The 20,655-nt window shown below is 41.9% G+C and overlaps 1 protein-coding gene across 2 annotated transcripts; it reads right to left on the bottom strand.

Moving 5' to 3' along the window:
• Positions 1–758: 758 nt before the first annotated feature.
• LOC118392435 (protein ADM2-like) lies at positions 759–16,639 on the bottom strand. 2 transcript variants are annotated; one of them, XM_035784425.1, is made up of 3 exons: positions 16,517–16,639; positions 15,871–16,124; positions 759–4,810 (listed from the first exon to the last, which is right to left on the bottom strand). In XM_035784425.1, exons 2-3 carry the CDS (start codon positions 15,966–15,968, stop codon positions 4,375–4,377), a joined length of 534 nt encoding a protein of 177 aa, XP_035640318.1. In that variant the 5' UTR covers positions 15,969–16,124; positions 16,517–16,639; the 3' UTR covers positions 759–4,374. The 2 variants fall into 2 exon arrangements, with proteins under 2 accessions (XP_035640318.1, XP_052316273.1); XM_052460313.1 differs by lacking the exons at positions 15,871–16,124; positions 16,517–16,639 and adding an exon at positions 6,275–6,927.
• Between the last annotated feature and the right edge of the window lie 4,016 nt (positions 16,640–20,655).

Raw genomic sequence — 20,655 nt, forward strand, 5'->3', positions numbered from 1 at the left:
CATACTCTGAATAGACTGTGGGCATAGTCGGGTGTCCTGCTCTCTGTAGAGGTTTGGATTTCTCTAGTTCAGTGGTAGGACTAGTCCCCTTTACCCCCCCACCCTCCTTGCCCACCAACCAGCTGCCTCTAGGTGGGCAGACAGCCCAGGAATGTGCCTTCTAGTTACTCATTAACTCTCCCTGTTAGGCACAACCTTTCGGGTATTACATGAATCTAAATCATGTGATGTCGAGTATGAATTTTGCTCCATTCATTGGGACGAATAATGATTAACTAGCTGTTAGGAGTAGTGGAGTGAAGGACATTGGATCAATGCTGATGCATCATGGTCAAGAGAACTTTCACCCATCTATTTTTCCACTATGATGTCACCTTTGCCCAGGTTTACCAGATTCGAGGAAGGGGTGTTTTTCCCCCACATATTTCTGTTCCTTTAAGGAAATATTGAGTAATATGTATGATCTTGATACCTCTAGTTATGTTTATTTTTAAATGTAGTCATATCGAAGACTGCTGGCAACTGTCATGTTTTCTGATGTTTGTATAATTCTGTGGAGAGTAGATTTAATTCTGATTATAACTTCATTATTTTTCGTTTTGACAATGGCATCGATGTTGTTAACAATAACTGTTGTGAAGAATTTCTCATACTGTACTCACACACACGTGAAGGTAAACATGCATACACACGCGTGCACACAAACATGCACGCACACACACACTTTCACAAATTAGAGGCACACACTAGACTTTATCTCACTACATTGTAGTTCTTTATTTTTTTACAGGGAATGAAAGACATTGTCTGACATGAACATTTAGGATTGATTTTTCTTTCCTAACAAAAGGTCACCTTTTAGGGGCATGGAAAATATGAGATAAATAGTGTCTTTGGTGACATACATATATAAACATACAAAGATAACTTAAATATATTACTTTTCTTTACATAGTACCGCTAATAATATATAATATGCACAAGTGCGCATGATATCATCTTCACTCCACTCCACTCATACTCATACAGATCTTTATCAAATGCAACATATACAATAACTCTTATCTGTCATTAAAAATAGAATTGCAATGTTTGAAATTCAAGTTGTGAGGAACTAACAACATTAAAGTGCTTTGCTCAGTTTGCTGTGACCCTAAAAGAGGCTTCTGACCTTAAGTATAATTAAACATTGAATGAAGAAAAACAGACTGGGATTGTGATGTGTCAGATCCCTGGCTAGGACGACTATACTATAAGTACCTACACATACACACTCACATACAGTCACATACACACTCACATACAGTCGCATACACACTCACATACAGTCGCATACACACTCACACACAGACGTGAACACACAACACAATCTCCTGCATCTCTTTACAACATAGGTTAAGTTAACAATGGCAGGCGATGGCAGCGTTAGTTTTGATGTAAGACTGATGGAGAGTGTTTCTCTTAACACACAAGGGGAGGTATTAGTGGTCAAAGGTCGTAAATAATCTGGTGGTACGCAGTTTTCCCAGACAAAAACACTCAGCTCTGCTTCTAGGAAAGGCTACGGACCCGCCAGTGACACAACACTGACATGTAATTACAACACAAAGAAAAAGTATAGCAAAAACAACATGGCTCCAACAATAATCCAACAAACACAAGATTGGTTCCTGATTCTATATGTGGCCGTTCAGACACAAACACACACCTGTGACTGTGGTGGTTAAGAAGTCGAGAGATTCACCAAGGTTTTTAGCGCTTGAAAAGCCTTTTAATGGTCTGTCACGAGACATTTATTAGCTCCATTACAGCAGAGACAATGGCATGTGTGTTTCACAACGCCTTTGAACAGATTAGACTTAAAGAACCAATGCACCACTGATTATGACCTGCGACCTGGCGCAGGTCATAATCTGAGATAGAAGTTGAGAGAGTGGTAGAGGGAGAGATGGTGAGATAGAGCGAGTGAGACAGAGAATCACTCCACGATTAAATGAGCTAACTCTAAAATAAAATAAAGCCCCAGTTTTGATTAAGACGATTCAGTCCAAAAAGACAAAAATAAGTCAAACAAAATGAAAGGGGGATATGGATGGAGGAATATAAGACCACACTATAGTATGATGTAGATCACAAAAAAACAATATGACTGTCAAGTATTGTCAGATATTTGGTGAATTTTAACCACTTGCCCAACTAACTTAATTAGTTATAGAATGATTTCATTGAGGCAACACTGTGGTCAAATCAAAACAGTAAAAACTTGGACCCTAAAAGACTCTAAGCTAATGTATAATTATGACACGGTAACCTAATAGTTACATAGTTATAGTCATAAATACATGAATGTATGACTAATGGCTGACCTGGTTTCTAACAGCAATAATAGCAACATCAGCAAGTTTGGATCAAAGTTATTGGAAAACTAATAGTCTGAACGTTGAGGATTACTTCAACTATTCTAATCCTCTGACATAGAGAATATGAAACATTTGAATGTGTTTCAAAGAGCCAGGCTGCATGATTATTATGGGTATTAAAAATGTCACAGAGACGTTGTGGCTTGTTTTTTCAGGTCGACAGACTCTGCACCTTTTGAAGGTTAGGCTAGTTTTTTGCATGCATGCTGAGTTGAGATTGTTTTTGGTTATTTCTAGTGATGGCATCCGGCCCATCATTTCAGAGACAGTTATAACAAGGGAAAATGGGAATCTCAGGGCATATCTTTTTTTAATGGTATTTCATATCCAGATTTAAAATGTGGCACTCTGCCTCCCTTACTTTTGCTATCCGTGGTCTGTCATTACAAAGCCACAATGTAACAGTAGAGCACTTTGCTGTTGACTGTGCTAATTTAGACTCATTCGACATACTACACGCATACAACGTAATGTATTGTTGTATACACACTAAACTACTAGCGTTTTTAGGATCTCAGTATTCATAACTGACCGGATTATTATTGATAATGACAAAGTAAGCCTCAAAATATTCCTGGTCAGTACTATTAATAGCAGATTTTGGGTTTGGGTTGGCAACTTGTGATGCTTTAGTTATACGGTCCCCTGGGCAAGGCACGGTCAAGGTTTCTTTTGTTTATAAATACAGCAGACGATGTGTACCATGGCGGTACAACTAAAGAGATTAGGTCTGATTGGTTAAATTGCCGTAAACATAAAGTCGAGACTTAGTGGGAGAACTTAAGAACCACGTGAAGGGGATCATATTTCCCACTCAGACCCTGGGATAATGGCAGCAGGACTGTTCACTGTGTTCAAGAGCCAACCAATAGATATCACCACTGAAATAGATCCGCAATGATTCATAATAAAAACATTGAAAATCTCCATCTTGTATAGGAACTGAGACATTGAAATGTTTACCCTCTTCTTTCTCTTTCTATAAACAGTCTCTACCAGACGAGTCCAGAAGCATTCAGCCACTGCTGGCCTTGACTATTATGCCTGAATGCGGCTGCCAAGGCTGTGGTCTGTTGAAACATATACTTCACAGAACCACAGACTGCTTCTGTCGGGAACATCATTGGCTGCAGATGACAAAGGACTTACAGTAGGTTCTTGTCTGTAAGGTCTGTGTCTGTGAGGTCAGTGTCTGTGTCTGCCCACAAATGGTTGCTGGTGGTCTGTAAAATAGAGGATTACCCTAGATATGTCAAACATGGTCCCTCAAATTGTCCTGGCAGATCTAAGGGGGCAGGGTTTAGGGTGGGGTAAAAGGGTTCATCGGGTCGTTTTGACGGGTCTTCAGGAATATATTCCCTCTGACAGGGATCTGATCCTAGCCCTGGTAGAAATCCACATGAGAGGCTTAAGTGTTTGATCAATGGGGCCAGAGCTAACTGCTGCTGTGGAGGTCATCAGGCCTTATACAGACACGTCCAGTTGCGTTGGCTTGTGTTAAGTAGAAAGGCAGGTGGACGGGAGCATTTATTCTTGCATTAACAGGATTAGGAAGTCAAACTGAGCCCCTTGCAGCTCTTTGACTAGTCAGGAGGCCGGGAGAAACACAAAGACTTTGACGAGACCCAAATGTTCAGAGGATTTCTGGGTGACAGGTATTCGTTCCCAGGGGTGGTTGGTGGTGGGAAGCGTCAGCTATGAGGCTTTCATTCATGTCAGATTCCTTCTTCTTAAACAGCATGATGCGTTTTTGAGGTGTACAGAGGAGTAAGGCAAATGTCATTCAAAATGTACATAAATTGTCATTTCAGGATCTAAAAAAGGTGTGGACTACATCTAATACTAATGCAAAGGCTATCTGTGATTCGTAAAATAGAGATAAATGTCTATAGATAGAAGTTTGCTGGGGTGTTTATGTTTTCAGGGAAGAGAGGGAGAAGTGTCCGTCAGTCTCTCATCCGTAACTATGCGGACTCCGGGGGTTAATGGGGGAGGAGTCTTCCCGTCCACTCTGGCCAATCAGCTGATAGAGCCGGTGGCTGAGGTTCTGAACCTGGCAGGTTCCCAGGGCGCACCCCACTCTCATCAGCTGGGGGTGGTGACCCCCGCGTGACCCTGAGTGGGCATGGCGACGACCTCTTGACCCCATCCGTTGTGGCTCCACGCCCTCCTCACGCCTCGCCCGTACCAGAGTTTCAAGATGGGCTGTGTTCATGACAGTGGGTGGTGTGTCTCTGCGGAGGTAGCCAGGCAGCCATTTTGGAGATCTGATGGAGGACTGGAGGTCTGATGAAGGGCTGGAGTCTGTTGGTCTGGCGAGTTCGGTGCCAGTTTCTGGAGTGAAGATCTCCTCCTCTCTCAGCGCATGAAGCTTCTTAAGCAGCTCCAACCTAGGAACACAGAAAACAAATAAGACGTCGTTAAGATTGATGTCTGTATCTTTCCACTCTGGGTCAATGCTGACCATTGAATCAGAGAAGTCATTTTAGAACTGGCCTAGTTATTCTCAGACTGATGCGAAGCACACTTCCAACAGCATTTTATGTCGACACACACTGACAGTAAATGTTACACACATGGAATGGGCATAGTGAGGGTTGATGTGTCACCATCCTGCCTTAATGCATTTTAGAAGACGAATGGCCTTTCAGCACAGGAACAAAACAGCATGGGGACCTGGCTGCTGTCCATTTATTATGGTCATTTCAACATACTGGACGTCACAACTATTGAGACTCCATGTCCACCTGAGCGAAAGCAAACAGACAGAGTGGCTCTGGAGATTTACTGACTATCCCATCAAGGGTCCACAGGACGGAGGCATCACAAAGTTTCAGGAACAGCCTGTTTAGCAAACACATCTCAGATTGACTCTGGCTTTTGCGCTGAGGAGGAGGAGGCCCTGCCATCTGTTCTCTTCTTGATGATGACACTAGCTGCTCAACTCAAACTTGGCACTGGGGATGCTATTCTCTGAACTGTTGTGGGTGTGTTTGCTCAGAGGGCTCGAATGTGTGTCTCTGTGTCTTAGTTTGTTACAGATGCCATAAATAGGTTGAGGCTCGTGCACCTGGCGGATGTCATATTGACGAAGCACTGGCCACAGTGAGTCAGGGAATTTCATTCTCAAAATGGCGCCAGTGGGTGTAGGTATATCAAGCCTAAATTATTTTAAGTAGTAAGTATGACTTTTGTGTGCTAAATGTCCTCCCATGATAAAGTTAGAACAAGGAAGAGAAAACGTCCCTTTTGTATCCTTTTTCCATTTTAAAGAAACACAGAAACATTTCCACAACATCAGGTTCTGACCGGCTTCCAACTGCTCTTTAGGAGAAGCAGTAATGATAGTTGGCATACAGCGTAATTATAAAAAGAGCAGCGCTCTCCTTGTGAAACGCTGACTGGATTGTGAGAAATAACAGGGTAGGCCTACTGTAGAACGCCACTATGCCAGAGGTAACCAACCAATCTCTGTACAGACACAGCGAGAAGTGGCTATATTAATGAACAGGGTTCCAAACCCTTCTCTGCCTCCTCAAGGCGGTCTCTTAGTTAATGTGTTCAGTGCCGTGGCCATGCTCTTGCCAAACATGTTGTTCGTGGTCAAAATTCTGCAGACCACAATCATGACTTTGAGCATTTATGGGTTTGTTCAACCAATTTAACCTCAAACTGAGTTTTCCGGTGTGTTGCGGGCTTGAAGCCCAACATAACTAGTCAATCTAGCTACTTCACAAACAGAAACATAGTGCTATTCCAGCAACAGCACCATGACTGGTCAGTCAGTGAAAGTTTCAAGGTAGCTATATTTGACGTGTACACAGAGTTCCGACACAAAGAAAACACTGAATCACCTGTGTCTCCCTGCCATCCAGCCTGTTTGCCCATACGGGGCAGGGCCCTGGTGCCTGGTGATGGTGGGTGTCACTGGTAACCACTGTGGTAATGTCGAGGGAGCACTATTTCCAGGAGCACCTAGTCATTCAGCTCTGTCCTGTGGCCATGGCATTTCCCAGTCACACACGCCTTCTGTGCCAAACACCATGCTGACAGACAGGCACAAATTGTATTTGACTGCGCGGAAGAAGCTACATTCATACAGTATACCGCATAAATACTGCAATGTGGTTGTTATAGAGATTTGGATAGTCTATATTCATTACAGTAAACTTGACCTTTCTGTACACAAAATGGCTGAAATACAATCTTCTGTACAGGCTCAATCTTCTTTTGTGTTTGGAATCCATGGTGGAAAATGTGTTTCTCACACAGGAGGAAGGAGGAAACTTAATCCGTTTGGAAAGAAGAGATGGTGAATAAACAAAACAAAGGTAAAACAGCTCCAGAGCAGCTTCCTTTGGGAGTCCCTGGACAAAAACAGGACTGATGGGGTGTGTAGACTGACAGTACCAAACAATGCCCACTGAGCACACACTGGTTGAATCAATGTTGTTGAAATGACGTTCAACCAACATGGAATAGATGTTGAATTGATGTCTGTGATCAGTGGGTGTGCTGTACCAAGCTTCACATCCATAAAAAATGGATAGATTTTATTGTACACCTGATAGGTGTAGTGAAATGTGTTGTTTTACAGGGTCAGCCATAGTAGTACAGTGCCCCTGGAGCAAATTAGGATTAAGTGCCTTGCGCAAGGGCACATCAACAGATTTTCCACCTTGTCAGCTCAGGTATTTGAAACACCGACCTTTCGGTTAGTGACTCAACACTCTAACCGCTAGTCTTCCTGCTGCCCTAAGACATTGTGTCAGTCCCAATCCACCCCATTGACCAAGTAGTTTGTGTGTGTGTTTCTAATGCCCATTTCCACCCCTGGTAGAGCAGTAGTGGACTTTGTGGCTCACTCAGCACTGGAATCTCCCATAACACACCATGTCGCCCCGAGCCCGACCCAACGCAGCAGACAATGGCTGCTTCGCTAGTCAGGCTATTCTGGGCTGGCAGACAGCCATAAAGACCCTGTGATGTCGTTAAGAAAAACATTTTCTTGGAGAATTAGTAACTGGACAGAGGCGGAGAAGGAGAAAAAAGAAAGAAAGAATGAGTCTGCTGTTTAAAGGAGGTTAACCGTGTTTGGGTTTCTGTGGGGTTCACCTCCCACCTAGGGAGTTCTTGGCATGTCATTTTGTCCTCCTCTCCTCTCTGTTACACCATCTGACCGGACTGCCTTACTTCCACCTGACACTGATGCCCTTAGACTTTTATATAGCTTTTATATAATGGCTTCACAAGCAAGTGTGAACTTGTCTGTTTTGTCGCTAGGGCCAGCCAGGACCCATTTGTATGTATCTGTGCTGGAGGGATCGGATGGATCTGAAGGGACTTTGGACCGGAGGTGTGACTGTGAGTCAGTGTGCCCAGAGCACATGCTCCTCTCCAGTTTCGTTGGGATGTTGTTCTGATCCCACAATAAGCCTTTTGGCCACCGTGTTCTAGCCCACAGCCAGGAGAAGGCAGCAGCACCATGTACTGTAGCCCGGCCCAACGTGGGAACTCTCTCACTGGATCACATCTGATCTGACAGCCGGTCTAATTTGGCTATTGAGAAAGTAATCCTACAAATTGACAGTAATGGAGTTCTTTGTGATTGGGAGACGATCAAAGATATCAGAGCTTCACATTCTTGAAAACATTCACTCACTCAACACTCGTTTTCATCACCATCTGATCTGTGGACGATTATAGAAGAAAAAAATATTGTAACAAATCCACCTACTTGTTCTGTAAAAGTCACATTTTCATTGGAGGGCATTAAGCTAAAAGTCACTCAGCCTGGGGAACTTTATTTTACCTTTATTTAACTAGGCAAGTCAGTTAAGAACAAATTCTTATTTTCAATGATGGCCTAGGAACAGTGGGTTAACTTCCTGTTCAGGGGCAGAACAACAGATTTGTACCTTGTCAGCTTGGGGATTTGAACTTGCAACCTTCCGGGTTACTAGGCCAATGCTCTAACCACTAGGCTACCCTGGAATGGGCAGAGGGAGGGGGCTTTGAGGGTTCGATAAAAGGGTAAGCTGATCCCAACTCCTTTGTGCTGCAGTGTGGTGTTGTTCTTTCGTATTACTCCCACAGTTTAGACTGAGGTTTAGGTCTGGAATCACAACTGAGACCCACCAGTGGAACCACCACAATAGGGTGACTCCACACCAGCGGGAGTGGGAAATATTTTTGGTATTTACATTTGAGTCATTTGGTCATATCCAGAGCGACTTACAGGAGCAATTCGGTTTCTCAGATTGTTCTGACAATTCTCACATAGAAACTTGATTGGGGGAGAAGGATGTTTAACACGTTTTTTTTTATTTCTATCACAAGCCATTTTTTGAAAATCATGATGAAATTAGCCATTTTATACCCTTTTTAGTATACATGCCTCCTATAAGACCCTATGATCTGTGAACTGTACATAATACAGACAACATCTGTCATTATATGACTTATAGTGTTCTCTCTGAAATACACATTTTCACATTAATTTATTCAACATTAAAAATATTAATATTAATCTCAAAACTATCCTTTTTAGACATTCTCTTCAAACACGTAACATTTCCAGAGTGGGCTCTCTGGTACCTTTAATGATATGACCAATTGTATACATATAAATGGACATGATAGGTCATTAACCAATCACAGCCTCATATAGGATTGCACAATCAGCAAATCACCAGCAGAGGGAGTTCACTTTGAATCCATTTTCCCATTCACTGTGTTGGTGGTGCTCATAAAATTGATCATAACTTCAGAATTAGCAGAAAGCCCACACTGGAAATGTTATATACTTATATATATTGTTCCAAAAAATGTCTTAAAATAAACTAAATCAAAAAAGGTACATTTCATTTGAGATATTAATATTTGAATGTTGAATAAATGAATGTGATATTTTTTTTATTTCAGAATCTAGACATACACTACTGGGAAAAAGTTTTAGAACACCTACTCATTCAAGGGTTTTTCTTTATTTTTTACTATTTTCTACATTGTAGAATAATGGTGAAGACATCAAAACTATGAAGTAACACATGTGAAATCATTGAGTAACCAAAAAAGTGTAAAACAAATCAAAATATATTTGAGATTTGAGATTCTTCAAATAGCCACACTTTGCCTTGATGACACCTTTGCACACTCTTGGCATTCTCCAACCAGCTTCACCTGGAATGCTATTCCAATAGTCTTGAAGGAGTTCCCACATATGCTGAGCACTTGTTGGCTGCTTTTCCTTCACTCTGCGGTCCGACACATCCCAAACCATTTTGGTTACTACATGATTTCATCTGTTATTTCATAGTTTGATGTCTTCACTATTATTCTACAATGTAGAAAATAGCTTTTTTTAAATAAAGAAAAATGAGTAGGTGTTCTAAACTTGACCGGTAGTGTACTCCATATTTTAGAGCACACTATAAGGAGTATAATGACACCAAGATGTTATCTGTTCCATGTACAGTTCACGGATCGTAGGGTCTTACAGGAGGCACGTTTAGGTCTAAAAAGGGCCTGAAATGGCTACTTTCATCATGATTTTCTCAAACATTGGCTTGTGGTACAAATGTAAAAAGCATTTCAAACATCCTTTCCCCAATGCAGTTTCAATCTGAGAATTGCCAAAACAATATGAGATACCAAAAATATGTACCGCTGCCGCTGGCATGGAATCGCCAATGTCCCACCAGCCCCAGCCTGATGCCCTCCTCTGCCCCAGTAAGGCCCCCTCAGAGAAGGGTAAGCCTTGGCCAGCACCAGACCCTTCATACATGCTTATACCCAGGGGGCTGGAGCCTACCATAGGGTGCCTTAATCAACAGTAAATGTGGCACATTCATACATAATCCTCGCCAGGCTCCATGCAACTAACAGAGGACAGATTGTGGAGACAGAAATAAGCAAAAGGCGATTTATTTGTGAATGAACCATTGCTGACGCTTGTTCTCCATGCGTTGGTGGTTTTATAACCTCTTGTTGTTGGCGATAAGTACGTGCTGAGGCGTGATTTAGCACTTTCCTCATCATGTACTGCGTTGGGTGAAAGTGTACACAGTTGCTAAAATCCATGGCTTGAAAGAACGACTGCCACATATCCACTTAAGTGTGGACTTAAGTGTGTAGTGGTTTGGGAATTGGGAGACGGACTTCAAACCACAGTGGTTCCAATTGTACTGAGGCGGCCACTCACAGCTGCAGTGCTGACTCCTGATTGAGGCCTGATCTCCATCGGTACTGTAGGCATCCATCCACACTACAAATGACTGTACTTAGCTAGAATAACACCTACATTCTTCTCAACCACCAACAAGAGTTTAGTCCTTCTCTCCTCAGACCTCAGAGCTCCATCTGTGTTCATTCTTCAGCCTTTATCCTGTGTTATTTCTTTAACACTGACAGTATACACACAGACAGACAGATATACTGCACAAGGATTGTCACAATTCCAGTACTGCGATAGTGAGAAGTATCGTGGCAAGTCACATTAGATAATTTAGCACTCAAAATTTCACGTAAAGTAGGTTTTTATTGTACCATAGAGTTTTGTCCAATTCCTGTTTTCTTTATTGCCATGGAAAATCTGGTATCGTAGTATCTCAAGACTGGTATCGTGACAACCCTAATCCATACATACACACACACACAAGTATTTTGCCATGGTCAGGATATCAGTGCAGAGTGGAAGCATTTTCTTTATAGATGTGGACGGTGGAATTTAGGTCTTAGCCACTAATCCACTGTGGAATTCTGAGCTGCCTGGTGGGAGACTGGTTCCCCTTCTTCTTTAGGCCTGGTCATAATGACCCCCACGGAGCACAGAGAGAGAAGGAGAAAGAGAGAGAGAGAGAGAGAGAGAGAGAGAGAGAGAGAGAGAGAGAGAGAGAGAGAGAGAGAGAGAGAGAGAGAGAGAGAGAGAGAGAGAGAGAGGGTCATGGCAGTGTTTATGTGGTAGATACATTACATTGCCATACATCGCCAGTCCAGACCTCTGATTACAGTGTGGCCCACATCAGAGCAGCCATGCTTCCTCAGAGCAGAGGTCTAACCTCAGAGTCATACTTACTGCCTCTCACAGAGCAATCTACAGGGCCAGCTGGGGTTATATCAGACGGTGAGACACGCAAAGTGTATTTTAGTACATAAAAGATAACTGGAGTAAAGTTTAAGTATTTATGAGCCATATTAGTCAAGTTAATGTTCATGTTATGTATTTGATATTGTATAAGCATATCTATAAATCTATATAAGTTAATGTATATAGAGTTATACAATCTATCACCGTCTAATGGATGCAAAGAGCATCTGATATATTACTCAGAAGACAACAGTATGTCCTCTGGGTGGTGGATGATGATGCAATGTGCCTGATTCTGGGGTAAATATTGTGTTGGGACAATGGATGGGTGTTGACGTCTGAATTGCATGCAGGGGGCTTGGCTCTGACACTTGCCCCATATGGGGTGACAGAGGGAGTTAATGATTTAGGAGGAGGATGGACAGACGGGAAAACGTTGTTTTTTTCTGTCCAGTCGGGATCCTGAGCAAATTCACACCCACAATACACACAGACTCAAATCCACACAGACTCAAATCCACAGACTCAAATACACACAGTCTCAAATACACACAACCTCAAATACACACAGGCTCAAATACACACAGACAGACCAGTAGTCGACACATACACAGCCCCTCTTTCTAAAGAGAATATGCTTTACACTAACACACACGCTCAATACACAAACTGTGTTCATCCTGTCCGGGATGTCTGACATGTCATATCATTGACCTCTGTCCCAGACTGTGTGGAAGTAGTGGGTCATCATGACAACAAGCACATTACAGCACATCAGCTCCAGTAACATGCCTCTCTCTGGGGCGCCCTGCACCCCACAGCTGAAATCCACAACGTAAAACTGCTTTGTCTCTAAAGCCATAATTAAGCCATATTGGTTTGGCTCTGGCCTTCAACTATTTTCTCTCAAGCTGTTACTATATGTACAATGAAGGGTATACTTTGTATTGTGAATGGCCATGATCAGGACATAAAGCACTTTATCGGTACAGAGAAACAATGACCAAACACACCCATCACACCTCAGTCTGAAAAGGGGAAAGAGAGGAGGAGCAATGAAGCCTGTGTTATTGTTATCAGCCTGTGATGGGATCATCATGTGTGATGGGAAGGACAGAGTGTTTGGTATGGAGGGAAGAAAAAGTGGGACATTTACTGAGTAAATAAATAGATAAAAGGAGGGAAGAAGGCAGAGGGAGAAACCAGAATGAAAGAGGGAGAGAGAAGAGAGAAAACAGAATTGGAGAGAGAGTGAGGAAAAAGAGAGAGGACATTATGAATCGCCTTTCCATCACCAAGGGAACATCCTGAGGGGATTTCTAGGAACGATAACCTCTCACACAGCCACAGCTTGGACAAGACAAACAGACTCCCTCTTATTGAACTGTTTGTTTTTGAAAAGCTGCTGTGTTCACTCAAATACACTGATAGAGAGCACTGATGCAACCACAACCACATCCACCATTACCCACAAATTCTGTCCCTGCTGTTTTAAATGGAAAGTTAGTTCTGAGAGATTGATGTCTTAACAACCATTGGGAAGCAGAAATAGCCCAACTCTGCTGGGAGCTCAGACTGACATAAACAGAGAGGTGTTTGAGTCATGCTTCTCTTTGCTTCGATTTGATTTCAGCAGCAGGTGTTTGTCCAATGCGCAGACACACAGGCACACAGACACACACGCGCACACACACCTGTAGACAGAGGTTGTTGAGCTAAGTCCGAGCCTCCAGCGTTGGGGCCCTCCTGTCAGAATAGGGTCACCTTATAAGGAGACTGTTGTCTGGCACATCCATCTCAGCCCTGCCAATCTAGTCCATGCAGGGTAAAAAACCCTCTTTTTCCACATCCTCATAAGTCAATAACCTCAATTATGGGCCTTAAAGACTTGCCAGTCCATTCATGAATGCACGTCAGCAAAACGTGACTGTTTGAATGTTTGAATGTTGATTCCCCTAAAATATCTGAGTGCAGATACTATTTTTTTTACCTTTATTTAACCAGGCAAGTCAGTTAAGAACATATTCTTATTTTCAATGACGGCCTGGGAACAGTGGGTTAACTGCCTGTTCAGGGGCAGAACGACAGATTTGTACCTTGTCAGCTCGGGGGTTTGAACTCTCAACCTTCCGGTTACTAGTCCAACGCTCTAACCACTAGCCCACTTGAGGCTGTAATCGCTGCCAAAGGTGCTTCAACAAAGTTGAAAGGGTCTGAATACTTATGTAAATGTGATATTTTCATCTTTTTAAATACATTTGCAAACATGTCTAAAAAAAACAGTTTTTGCTTTATTAAGGGGGTATTGTGTGTAGATTGACGAGGGGAAAAAGCAATTTAATACATTTTAGAATAAGGTGGTAACCTAACAAAATGTGGAAAAGGTCAAGGGGTCTGAATACTTTCCCAAGGCACTGTATAAAGCAAGATAACAGTGGTGTCACTGACCTAGTAATAATATGAATAAGTCTCAACAAATGATCATGTCTGAGTTACCAGGCCAACAACACAACTCATGTACATTTTTTTGGGACCTGTCAGTGTGTCCTACAGTGCTAACCCACATTAGAGGGACATTCTAGATACAACCAAGTGCCTTACTTAATTTGCCCCAAAAAATGACTAACAGGTGAAAATGTTCCTCTTTTAGCTTTGAACATCCCAGATTTATATGTAAAGGCATGGCTCTTGGTGAAAGTAATCATGTGTTTTAATTGGTTTCTCTCATTGATAGAGTCCAGGTTCCTGTCAGTCTCCCACCAGAAGAGGGCATGCAGACACTGACTCTACTCTCTGCTATAGCTCTCACTGCACTAAAACACACCAGAGACTGGAGTCTTCACTAGTGCACTTCTCCTTCACTTTGAACAGGCACATCTGCCCACCCATTGAAATAGGAAATGGGTATTATTGACAAATTCCCTGTGATCTTGGGATTTTACTACCACGTCACACATAGAAGAATAGCATAGTGGGGAAATACAAGTGCCACTCATTACAGTATTACAGTACAGTAGCCAATGGCTAAAACGTGGCAGGAGTTCAGCTAAATGCCAACAGGAGGAGGACTGTTTTTTCCACCTCTGCTATCATATGTCCCACATGAGGTCATATCCCACATGAGGTCATATATACTGCTGTGTTAGGAATATGACCTCATGTGACCTCAAACTACTCAAACCAAATCTAATTGGTAAGACAAACACACAACCATATATATATATGTTGCATTCAAAAATATAGTCACACGTGAATAAGATAAAGTAGATGGTTTGGCGCAATAAACCTTGACTTTGAACACTGACGCAAGTAGCTAGCACTTTCGTTTAGGGACCTATAAAGAACTGTACGGAAGTATTTCGTGAATACGGCCAGATTTGATGTAACAGTGTGTAATGACGCGCCTAACCTGCGCTTCAGTTAGCGTTTGTAGCGCAGTGTTGAAAAATATGATGCAATGACGGTCGTATTGTTCTCTGTCGCATTAGTTAAGTTTTGAGTTTTTGGACTAAATTCATTTGCATCATATAAGAACACAGATTCTGAAGAGTACGCTTTATTATGCAGATGGAATAAATGCGTAATTTCGTCATGGTGCCCATTTTTCAACATAGTGGTCATGGATAAGATAGCACTCGTTAGCCTACACTATCATGAACTTTAAAACAACACGAGTGTTTAAATCCCATAACAGACCTAGCCCAATGGAGAGAGCAGTGCAAACCAGAGACTGCGCAAGGCGCGCATGGATGAACTCTCAATCCATTCTAAAAACAGGGATTCCCCTCAAACTTTACCACATTGTCATATCATAACTACAGAGTCCCCTGGTTATCTGAGCGGGAGCGCATGTTCCCTGTATCACGTCTGTCTTGCTCTGACCTTGCCCGCCAGGACTACTCTCTATCCGTTATCTCCCCGACACAACTGAACAAACACTTCAGCGTACTTTATGCCATTAACCTCGACATTATATATTAAGTGGTTCATCTGTTTGTGGTTTGACAGTGTGATTTTTTTTTTTAGACAGTAGGCTAAAAAAAGGTGCACGTCAATTCACCAAACACCGGCAAAGTCATTGGACATTCGAGAACAATCAATTTCATAATAATGCATCTCATCCATCACTGTATTTTCCGAATCGTGGAATAAAACAAGACTACATATAGTCTATATTTGAATTAGACCTCCAGATTTCCTATCGAAATAGCATCAGCTTTTATATATCCAATAAGCCCTCCAGAAGAACGTTTCTGTTCAATAATCATCACTTCCAGAAAGGATCCCTCTTAGAAAGTGAAAGAGAAGGAACTGGAACGCACGTTCAATATAGGAAGGTAAATGTAATGTCTTTCTTCTTACCTGTTTCTCTCCAGACGGTCTGCGACCGGGAGAGCCAGGAGCTGCTGGAGGGAGAGTAGGCTGATGCAATACACAGTAACCGGCAGAAGCGAACGCATCTCGGGACGAGTTCTCACACACACCCCTTGGGAAGGAGGGTGTTCCCAAACCACCTGGACGATGTTCAACTCCCGGGGAAGAAAAATTCCAAAATGTTTTGGTATTTAGGCTAGTACTGATATCCAGGCCACAATGCGCGAGACAGTCAAATTATCCTGTGATAAACAGAGAATAAAAAAAGGAAAGAAAAGTAAATACAATTGTCTAATTTAATCAGGATATTGATTAGGTTATATTATCGAAATATGCACGAAATACAGTTATTTTGCAACAAATATTCAAGAGTGCCTGTGGGACACCTGCAAGTGCATTATTCACTCACTATCCAGTAGCCTAATGATGCGTACAAAGTGTACGAACCACTCTATGTGTGGCCAATTCAAACCTATGCATAAAGAAACCTCAAACACTCTAGAAAAAGTTTTAAAAAATATATCCAGCTAGACCCATTTTTCATATTTTACACAACAATTATATTGTATTTCAAATTATAGCTATAATAACTCATATAAAATAGTACATTTTATGAATGTTAGTAATATCTTACGTATATGAGGACTTTCAGAAATATTCTCGTAGGTCCAAGTACTTTCCCACGGATCTAACAAGTGTTGGTCAAGATGAAATTCTCAGATTCAACTTCTGAAGTTGAGCGAGACGAGATTGTGCGTATAAATACTGAGTGGGCGGGACTCATTCTGAACCGGTGTACCTGGTAGGCTCCGTGGTTTGGTCGGATAATTTATTCCTCATTCACTAAATGACATGGATGTGTGCATGTTGAAGTGTGCCATTTACAACTATGTTGTTGGTTTTTCGGTGGCAAATGACAACTGAAATGCCAAAATGATGATGGTTCTTGACTGGTCAAAGACCTTCCAAGAACTTAGTTACAGATATTAATATTTAAGATAGATTTTAAGAAAGATCCATACTAATCCTTAACCAACCATTGATCCAAATGTTGTTTTATTAACAATTTCCCATACTATATGTCATGCAAACAAATGGTGGCATATTCTCAAAATTATTTTCTCAGACTTCTGTCATGTATTTTTCACCCCCTCCCTTTCCCTTCTCTCTTATCTTAGCCTTCAACACCAAGTGAGCCTGAGGGATAGGTATAGATAGTTCTCTTTCAGATTCCTCTGAATTTTGGACAGACACACCCATGGCTACACATTCTAAGTACTGCCCAATGTGCTATTGATACGTTAGATTGCTTCCTGATTATGCCACAAACATGTATTTATTCTACATTTTCCAGAACTATAAGGAAATATGACCTCACAAAGAGTACCATGTGACCCATGATCATGAGTGGTTACAGTGGCTATCATACAGATTGATGCCACCAGGGCTATAAAGATCACGTGCAGCTAATTTGTTTAGGACATTTTCTTCCTGTATACAATGAGGATGTTGTCATTTGTGTTTAGTAACCTTACTACGGCGTTGTAGATGTGTCAGTCACACGTTTATCCTAAAACGGACTCACACGAGTCATATTCCACTCAGTGTCCGTTGGGAAAGTGGGTGAGTCTGTATTGTCTCCCGAGCTTAGCAAGCATGAACACCTGCGCTCTATCCTGTTTGTGACATGTTTTATTAATTAGGCTGCATAGTCATAATGTGCATACCTGATCCACACAAAACACAGAGGAGAGTTACGAAGTTATGCAACCGTCATTTCAGAGAAAACTGACCAAATGTGTTGCCAAAGGTTGAGTGTCTTTCCAAGTTTAGGAGAGGCCCCTTGAGCTCCAGCTTGGGTTAATATAAACGATAGAGTTGGGAAAGTAAATGTAGGGAATATAGGTCTGAAACAGAGCACCCCTGAAGAATCACACACATTTTGTTTGATTAATTCAGTCAGACAATTTTCCACATTTTGAAATTCTCTCTCCCCCCTCTCTGTTATGAATTGTGTTTTTAAGCAATGTTCATTACTCGCCAAATCGTCTGACTGCTGCCAATTTCCCAATTTCTCACCCTCCACTGTTGTCACTGTGTTTATTCCAGCAGTGTTGAATGCTTTGAAGTCCTCCATTAGTCTCTCATAATCATTATAATAACATTAGTATCAGTGCCCACACAGGTAATAGCCGCTAGCAGCCTAATCCAGCCTGGGCTGAAATTAAAGGATCCACTCCCTATAATCTATAATAATCTCTGGTTTGGTGTTATTTTCCCAGGGGGGATCATAACAATGACACAGTAAACCAATCAGCAAGTCAACTCACCTTCTTCTTGACCTCGAAAGGCATCAGACAGGTCTAGCCTGTTACAGTGTTTAGTAAAAATGTACATTATACCATACATTACCCATCCATAAGCATGTTATAAACATGGCATTATAGCTACATAGAGCATTGTGATGTTCTCACCCTAATGAATGAGACATGTAATTCTCCTACTCTGTAGACGGCAATTAAAATTTGACCAAAGTTGAGTTCCCAATCAAGATCTTGTTTTAAGTGACAAAAAGTCCAATAGTATATAACTTCACCCTTGCAAAACCAAGAGATGAATATCAACCGCAAGGATTCAGCAATGCATTACAGGTATCTGAATTGGTAACTGATTGATTCAAACTGAGGTTAGGATGTATTGGATATCAAAACTGGACAGCTCTACCAGGATTTTGACCCATTTATGTAGCAATGAGCAGGCATCATGTGACATCAGCCCCGTGAAGCAGTGCCCTCAGTGTACTGATGAACAGAGGGGTTACCGCCTGGTTTGATCTCTCAGTCTGTCTGACTCCTGACGAAGTTGGCTCCCCTGCCTGTTCGGGCGGTGCTCGGCGGTCATCGTCACCGGCCTACTAGCCGCCACCGATCCCTTTTCCTTTTCTGTTAGTTTAGTCTTATTAGTTGCACCTGTTCCTATTTGTGTTTTCTTGATTTGTTCGCCTATTTAAGCTTGTGAAGCCCACTCTTGTTTGTGCGAGATTATTTTGTGTTCATGTTTTGAGTTGGAGGTGTTGTGCTCCGGGCCGTGTTACCCTGTGTTTTGGGTTGGTCAGTGTTTTCGCCCGGTGTTTGGGCATGACCATTTTGTGCCGGAATAAATTGCCATTTTTCCTTGAACCCTCTGCTCTCTGCACCTGATTCCTACCTTCCACTCCTAGTCATCCGTGACACAGTCATGCACTGGCGTTACTGGTTGTGTAATAATGTGGCAATTAGTGCACATGAGTAAGTGCTCTGTGCAGCACACACTGTGCTTGAAAAGATCCTCCAACTTTTACTCACTCTGGCTTTGAAATGGACCGACAGAGCGCCATGATGTCCTGTCGAAACAATGTCTTGGTCAAGCAATCAAAGGACATGGATCTGTGATTGTGCGACCCTGCTTTCTTTTTATATATGTATATAATTTAAAGCAGGGTACACATACAAAATTATGCACTTGATTTAGAATCATCGAGGATGAACACCAAAAAGTCTACGACTTATTCCTCATTTTCAAGATCGCACGTAGAAAGTTTGGCATGTACCAGGATAAAAAAAAACAGAAGCTAAAATTGAAGGCAAATTGGTTATTTAGTCATAACAACACCACATATCCATACTATACACAAAATTAACGTTATTTAGCCATCATCAATGGGCGTGGAGAGAATTCTACACAGATTGGGAATAGTTTTAACAGAGGCTGACTATTCCACTCAGCGGCTCCTTAGTATAAAAAAAAGTACCTTTCTCTGTCAGGCTTCTGAATCTATATATATAGGCTGACTATTCCACTCAGGCTTCTGAATCTATATAGTATAAAAAAGTACCTTTCTCTGTCAGGCTTCTATATATATATATATATATATATATATATACACACACACACACACACACACACACACACACACACACACACACACACACACACACACACACACACACACACACACACACACACACACACACACACACACACACACACACACACACACACACAATCCTAGCTTTAGTGTTATGGTTGTGTGAGTCTCAAACATGGGGAAGTAGTCAGACAAATACCTTGGGGCTGCCCCATGGATGATCCTATGTACCAGACTAAGCCAAGTCTGTGTGACCTTTGACTCAACGGGCAGCCAGTTGAGCTCCTGAAACTGGCTTCTACCAATATGAGTACGTGGGCTCAGATTCAACACCAGCCTAATCAACTTGTTCTGGGCTCTCTGAAGCTTGCTTTTTAGTCGATTAGTTAAGCCTTCGAACCATGAAGTGCTATTGTAACGTGGGGGAAATGCACAGAAATATTTCATTCCTGTAGTCGTACTATGCCACCTTTTAATACGCGAAGTAGATCCTTGGGACTAAGCGAAACATAACAGGTTCTTTGCATCAAAAGGGGGAGCATGGGAATCAGACAACAACAATGTATTTTCATTGTCACAAGAAATGCACAATCTCCTGGCCTACATAATGTCCATATACCATCTTCAGCTCCAGGAGTGCTGTACAACTGTACTACAAGACAGACTTCAATATCACACAAATAACACTAGGTTTATACATTCCATTCACATACTCAAACAGACAATAATAATGTGTTGCCACGGTCACGGAGGGCGTGCCCAGGGAGAAGGAGAGCAAGCCTAGGTGGAATATGGACGCCAGTGCCTAAACACACTACATGTACAATAATTCCTATTTCTCATACTTTATTAAAAACCACCATCAC

The sequence above is a fragment of the Oncorhynchus keta genome, chromosome 13, assembly GCF_023373465.1.
Source record: "Oncorhynchus keta strain PuntledgeMale-10-30-2019 chromosome 13, Oket_V2, whole genome shotgun sequence".
NCBI lineage: Eukaryota > Metazoa > Chordata > Actinopteri > Salmoniformes > Salmonidae > Oncorhynchus > Oncorhynchus keta.

Bases quoted from the DNA above. Each gene is read 5' to 3' on its own strand.
- LOC118392435 (XM_035784425.1), bottom strand. From the start codon at position 15,968: ATGCGTTCGCTTCTGCCGGTTACTGTGTATTGCATCAGCCTACTCTCC. The intron at 4,811-15,870 runs GTAAGAAGAAAG...CTGTGTTCCTAG, and splicing joins GACCGTCTGGAGAGAAACAG to GTTGGAGCTGCTTAAGAAGC.